Below are 7,099 nucleotides of genomic sequence, written 5' to 3'. Positions count from 1 at the left end.
GGCTTTTTTCTGCCCACTGTTCCATAAAGGCCACCTCTATGGAGTGTACAGCTTACTGTGGTCTTATGAACAGATATTCCAGTCTCTGCTTGGGAACTCTGCAGCTCCTTTAGGGTTACCTTTGGTATCTGTGCTGGCTCTAATTAATGCCCTCCGTGCCCGGGCTGAGAATTTTGGTAGGCGGCCTCCTCATGTCAGGTTTGTTGTGGTAACATGTTCCTTCCATTTGAGGATAATGGATTTGATGGTGCGCCAGAGGATCATCAGAGATTGGGACTTGTACTTCTCAACAACTTTGTCCCTGACTTGTCTGGAGATCTCCTTGGTCTTCATGGTGTTTGGAGATCTCCTTGGTCTTCATGGTGTTTGGAGATCTCCTTGGTCTTCATGGTGTTTGGAGATCTCCTTGGTCTTCATGGTGTTTGGAGATCTCCTTGATCTTCATGGTGTTTGGTTAGTGATGCCTCTTGTTAAAGGGAACCTGTCACCCCCAAAATCGATGGTGAGATCTAACCTCTTTTTCTCATCTTTCAGATAACATCGGGGGCTTATCTACAGCATTCCAGAATGCTGTAGATAAGCCCCTGATGCTGGTGGGCTTAGCTCACCCTCGATTTTGGGGGTGACAGGTTCCCTTTAACGGTGTTGCAGTCTCTGTGGCCTTTCAGAAAAGGTAAAATGTATATACTGACAGACATGTGACATTAGATTGCACATAGGGAGACGTCCTGTCACTAAGCATGGGACTTATGAAGGTAATTGCTTGCACCAGAAATTTGTAGGGTCTTGATAGCAAAAGGGTGAATACATATGCACCTGCCAATGTTTAGTTATTTGATCCCATAATTTTAATTTAATGCCTATATTTTTCTCACTTCACTTCACACTTAAGACTATTTAGTGCTGATGAATCATACAAAAATCAGATTATGAAAATATTTAAACACAGAATGTAATATAACAAAATAGGTAAAAAGCCAAGGGGGTGCATACATTCACAAGCCACTGTAGACATGAGATAGATGAATAGATATAAAATATCTAGAGATATGAATACATTTTGTATTTCTGTTTTTGAGACGGAAAATACAGACATCGATGCTTCCACAATAGACGTGTGGTGGAAATAGAATTAGGGACTTGCTGGTTCGTAGAAGTAGTAACAACTATAAAAGTAATATACCCACCGTAAAGGAGCAGAGCTCAGCTACATAGAGTATTTATTGGATTAAAAATAACATATAAAACACAACGCGTTTCAGCTATGAGCAGCCTTCACCAATCTTCTGTTTTTAGAAGACGTTTGAAAGCTAAGTTAGCATCGCAGCTCATCCTACAGACTTCCCTAAGTTTTTAAAGGGACTGTTCAAGATTTTTCCACAAACAACATGAAGGATGCTCATATGTTGACAGCATTGCAGCACAAGTCAGTTCACTTTACATACAGGACACATCCCCTTGTGCTCCAGAATTGCTGCTCTCTTGTGCTCCAGCTCCCGAGCACTGCAGCTCTCCTGTGCTCTTATATTCCATGGTGGCTGCTCTCCTTTGCTGTGATGCTCCAACACTGCTGCTCTCCTGTGCTTTAGTATTCCATCGCTGCTGCTCTCCTGCCCTCTGGTGTTCCAGAACTGCTGCTCTCCTGTGCTCTGGTGCTCCAGCACTGCTGCACTCCTGTGCTCTGGTGTTCCAGCACTGCTGCTCTCCAGTGCTATGGTGTTCCAGCACTGGTGCTCTCCTGTGCTCTGGTGTTCCAGAACTGCAGCTCTCCTGACCTCTGGTGTTCCAGAACTGCTGCTCTCCTCTACTCAGGTGTTCCAGCACTGCTGCTCTCCTGTGCTCTGGTGTTCCAGCACTGCTGCTCTCCTGTGCTCTGGTGTTCCAGCACTGCTGCTCTCCTGAGCTCTGGTGTTCCAACAATGCTGCTCTCCTGTGCTCTGGTGTTCCAACAATGCTGCTCTCCTGTGCTCTGGTGTTCCAACAATGCTGCTCTCCTGTGCTCTGGTGTTCCAACAATGATGCTCTCCTGTGCTCTGGTGTTCCAGCACTGCTGCTCTCCTGAGCTCTGGTGTTCCAGCACTGCTGCTCTCCTGAGCTCTGGTGTTCCAACAATGCTGCTCTCGTGTGCTCTGGTGTTCCAGCACTGCTGCTCTGCTGACCTCTGGTGTTCTGGCACTGCTGCTCTTTTGTGCTCTGATGTTCCAGCAATGCTGCTCTCCTGAGCTCTGGTGTTCCAGCACTGCTGCTCTCCTGTGCTTTGATATTCCATAGCTGCTGCTCTCCTGTGTTCCAGTTCCCTAGTGTTGTTGCTCTCTTGTGCTCTGATGTTCCAGCAATGCTGCTCTCCTGTGCTCGGGTGTTCCAGCACGGCTGCTCTCCTGTGCTCTAGTGTTCCAGCACTGATGCTCACCTGTGCTCTGTTGTTCCAGCATTGATGCTCTCCTGTGCTCTGGTGTTCCAGAACTGCTGCTCTCCTGTACTCTGGTGTTCCAGCACCGCTGTTCTCTTGTGCTCCGGCATTCCAGTTACACGAAGGGATATTCCAACTGTGGAGTGATAACACTCTGATGTCAGCTGCTGCTGTGATGGTCTCTGTGGGTGTTTTCTTTTTCACCTCTCTGATGCAGCCATGTTTTGATTGGGCAGCATCATAGAAGAGAAATAGCAAACTCCAATAGAAAAGTTCTGTGGTATAAAAATAAAATTTACATACTGGGTGCTCTTTATTACCAGCAATAATAACTTAGGAAAAGAGGGGTACAGAACAAAACCAAAAACTGTTCCAGTATCAGTGGAGCAGCACCAATTGTTGAATGTGCTCAGGTTAACTAAAAAAAATCCAGTAAAAAGTTTTCTTTAAACAATAGATTAGTTTCTGATAAATGTAAAGGAAGATCTATAATAAGAGCAGGAGGTGCAGGGTCACGTGATTCTAGCAATCTGCAAGTGTTAACGTGTTGCATGGTCTATTGAGTCCGGTAATTGTACCCTCCTGTGCCCTCAGGGTGGCCATTTCTCCTCATTTGTGGCTTCCACTATAGCTGCCTTTAGGCTGGTTATTATCTAATGGCAGCTGGTTGCCTTGACATGTTTCAAGCCCCCTCTGTTTTGCACAAATTTGATAAAGTAACAGCAAAACAAACATTTTCAGGTGACCTCCAATTCCTAGAAGATTATTTTCTGCTTGTGTTTTTGCTGTATTAGTGCCGCTTACTTGTTTAATGGCTGACGGCGGCTATAGGCCAATAAACAGGAACAAGCATTTTTACAAAAAGTCTTAAAAGTAACCAGTCTGATCGGCAGGTGGGATGTTATAGAGCTGATCACATTCATTGACATCTTTGTGAAAGTGTCACTATGACTTACATTTTCTTCATTGAAATCCACGTGTTTGAATGTGTACGAGTCCAGTGGGCGGTGCTACTAGTGATTAACTGTTGTCCCTATACTGTGCATGCAGAGATAGCTGTCAGTCACTAAGCAGGACCGCCCACTGGACTCCTCTGCATTAAAACTCCAGGGATTTCAAAGAAAATACAAGTTATAATGAATCTTTCGTAACATTCTGCTCAGCTTCTTCTCTATACCGTGCTGTCCACAGATAGGACAGCGTGCTCAATGTGACAGGTTCCCTTTAAGACACGGCTAAATCACAATGGTGGGTCACCACTCACAACAAATAATAGGACTCACTTGGAAGATCCATTTGGATCCGATACGGACACTGAGCAATGTACAGAACTAGGGTTGAGCGAAACGGATCGTTCATTTTCATAAGTCGCCGACTTTTGGTAAAGTCGGCGTCTCATGAAACCCGACACGATCCCTGTGCGGGGTCGGCCATGCGGTACGCGATCTTGGCTCTAAAGTCGTGTTTCATATGACGCGTTTAGCGCCATTTTTACAGCCAATGAAGGAGCGTGGGCAGAGTGATGACATAGGGGTTAGGGCGTGCACGCCTATCATCATTTTTTCGCTTGTGCGCAGTAGCGATTTGGAATGTGTCAAACGAAATTTGCTGTGCTGGGATGGAGGGGGAGAGAGAGAGAGAGAGAGAGAGAGAGAGAGAGAGAGAGAGAGAAAAAAAACAAACAAACAAACAAAAAAACCATTGACGTGCATAGGGTTTCGTGTTCCGGCCGATCCTCGACTTTGCGCAGTAATCGGCCGATTACGCCCGACTCGACTTTTCCAAAAGTCGGGTTTCGTGAAACATGACTCGACCCTAAAAAAGTCAAGGTCGCTCAACCCTATACAGAACTACTGTGTTCCGCCATTCAGTGCATAGAATTCGAGCACGCTGAAGACACTCGGATAGCACCCGAGCATGCTCAGATAACACCTTATCCCAGCACGTTTGCTCTTCACTACTCTGGGGATAAGCTGCAGCAGGGGATAGTTCTGATAAGTGGGACACTCGGAGGAGGAGACAGGCGCTGAGCCATCACTGCCATCATCTGTACTCCACATGATATCAGGGCAACTGAAGGTGGGTGAATAGACTGGGGAAAAGCCAGGGCTTGGAGCCGCTTACATGCAGCTTTTTCTTTATAACTTTCAATTCTGAACAAAATTCTATATAAAAAAGAAAGTTTCGTTATTCCGTAAAATTTCTGACTTTCAGGCTAGTATTGTGAATAGAGCAGATTGGAGCATTATTAAAAGCCATTATCAGTGAATGTATTTTACTCCAAAACACACACACGGGGCCACAGCGGGCCCCTATGTAACAGTGCACACTGTACAATCGCTGAGAAAAGATTTTCTCAAAAAAAATGTCTCCATTCTATTAGGACATGGAAATTGGGCTGCACTCAGATGTGATCCGAGTGCAGTCTGATGTTTCCCATTGTCTTCCATGAAAGTGTGCGGTCTGAATTTCTGATTAAACTCGGACATTCTGAGATTTTTTTTCCTAGATCTGGAAAAATATCTGACATGTGCACGGCCCCATAGACTTAACACTGGTCCGAGTGTGATCCGATGTTTTGTCAGATCGCACTGGGAGTGAAAATGCGGCAATGTGCACGAGCTCTCGGGTCAAAAGATTACTTGTCTATTGCTCCCTCCATACATCACAAATGTCCCTAAAGAACAAGTAATCTGATAGGAGAGAAGGTGCTGATCTCCTGGGGTTGGATCTGTAGGGCTGAGCGTACTTGACCACAGCTCCATTCATTGTCTATGGGACAGTCGAGTGCTAGTAATGGGGGTCCCATAGACAATGAATGGAGGGAAGGTCCAGCATGCTGTGCAGAGCTCCATTTTTGGGGTCCTGGACTCCCGTTCTCAGGATCGAGTAGAACTTGTCATTTTGGGAAATCCTTTTTAATAGATTAGTGGCTAATAACAATTAACATGACGAAAAACGCTTCTGTATTGTAACTGCTAGTCCCGGCACTAATAATGCTGTCAGTCCAGGATGTAAGGGCCACATTTGGGGCAGAAATTGCAGCCGTATAACAAACAAGAAAACATTGCAGCCTTATAATGATGTGAGTTATTAACGGCTATGACTCCATGGCTTCCTTGGTCGCACGACCATTGTGTGACACGACCTGGTGCAGCGCTGACCGATAAATCGCTGCCGATTGTCGTGGGTGTAAATATACGTGCTGCAGCCAATCAATATCACAGCTTAAAATCCTTCAGGACAGTAGAAAATGTGGATTTTGCAACTTACAGTGTTAAATGATAGAAATAATGGAAGTAGGTGAAGGTTCCTGGAAGGAATGACCTTGATCTACTGCATTTAGTCATGGGACTGGGCACAACAATGGCTCCTATTGTCAGCATTGTGTACAGGTCGGAGGTCTCCCCAGATCTCAGCAGGGAGAGATAAACATCACCGCTTCCTCCGGCTTTGATCTCCCACATGTGCCTTGCCCTCAGTGGTGGCCGTCCTCCAGTGCCGTGCCGCTACTGCGCATGCGTCTTGCCCTTAGCAGACACTTAGGGAACGTCTACCAAGTGTCCTTCCCTGCAGCACAGTTCAGCCCGTCCCTCCTTACTGACGTTTTCACCTTCGCAGCGCTTTCTTGGCCGGCGTTGTCAGACGCTCCCCGCTTCGTACTCGCAGTCGTCAGGGCTCGGCTGCATTCCTGCCAGTGTCTGCGGCGAGCGCCGGGCGCAGGATGCGGCGGCTGATCCGGGGGTAGGAGCCGGGGTGCAGGGAGAGGACCCCGACATTATTGATGACAGACGTGAGCCCTGCACCCCTCCCGGGAATGGCGCTCCTCATGGAGGAGGACGAGTATGACAAGCTGGTGATGCAGTCCGGCTCCGACTGGCTCCGGGCAGAGACCAGGCGGCTGTTCAGGGAGCTGGGAGAGACCACCCGGGAGAAGATCCAGGCGGCCGAGTACGGGCTGGTGGTGCTGGACGAGAAGCAGCAGCTGAAGCAGCAGTATGACGAGCTGGAGCTGGAGTACGAGACCGTGCGGCAGGAGCTGGAGCAGCTCAAGGAGGTGGGGACTGGGACCGGTACTGGGGCTGAGACCGGTGCTGGGACTGGGACGGGTACTGGGGCTGAGACCGGTGCTGGGACTGGGACGGGTACTGGGGCTGAGACCGGTGCTGGGGCTGAGACCGGTGCTGGGGCTGAGACCGGTGCTGGGGCTGAGACCGGTGCTGGGGCTGAGACCGGTGCTGGGGCTGAGACCGGTGCTGGGGCTGAGACCGGTGCTGGGGCTGAGACCGGTGCTGGGGCTGAGACCGGTGCTGGGGCTGAGACCGGTGCTGGGGCTGAGACCGGTGCTGGGGCTGAGACCGGTGCTGGGGCTGAGACCGGTGCTGGGGCTGAGACCGGTGCTGTCACTGCACTACAGACCGACACTTCTGCAGCTGGGACTGCACTGTGTATATACTTCTGTCACTGCACACCCACACTGCTGTCACTGCACTGCACACCCACACTGCTGTCACTGCACTGCACACCCACACTGCTGTCACTGCACTGCACACCCACACTGCTGTCACTGCACTGCACACCCACACTGCTGTCACTGCACTGCACACCCACACTGCTGTCACTGCACTGCACACCCACACTGCTGTCACTGCACTGCACACCCACACTGCTGTCACTGCACTGCACACC

General features: G+C 48.8%; 1 protein-coding gene across 3 annotated transcripts in view; it reads left to right on the top strand.

Moving 5' to 3' along the window:
• The first annotated feature begins 5,972 nt into the window (after nucleotides 1–5,972).
• BICD2 (BICD cargo adaptor 2) overlaps nucleotides 5,973–7,099 on the top strand; it is a 103,560-nt gene continuing 102,433 nt past the window's right edge. For 2 of the 3 annotated variants that reach the window (XM_077278267.1, XM_077278265.1), the window contains exon 1: nucleotides 5,973–6,467. In XM_077278267.1, coding sequence (XP_077134382.1) covers nucleotides 6,195–6,467 — 273 coding nt within the window. In that variant the 5' untranslated portion in view covers nucleotides 5,973–6,194. The remainder of the gene's footprint in view (nucleotides 6,468–7,099) is intronic. The other variant, XM_077278266.1, reaches the window with a different exon arrangement.

This window comes from Ranitomeya variabilis, chromosome 8, assembly GCF_051348905.1.
Source record: "Ranitomeya variabilis isolate aRanVar5 chromosome 8, aRanVar5.hap1, whole genome shotgun sequence".
Lineage (NCBI taxonomy): Eukaryota > Metazoa > Chordata > Amphibia > Anura > Dendrobatidae > Ranitomeya > Ranitomeya variabilis.
Note: the sequence above shows the minus strand (reverse complement) of the source record. Positions and strands in the feature narration are given on the sequence as shown.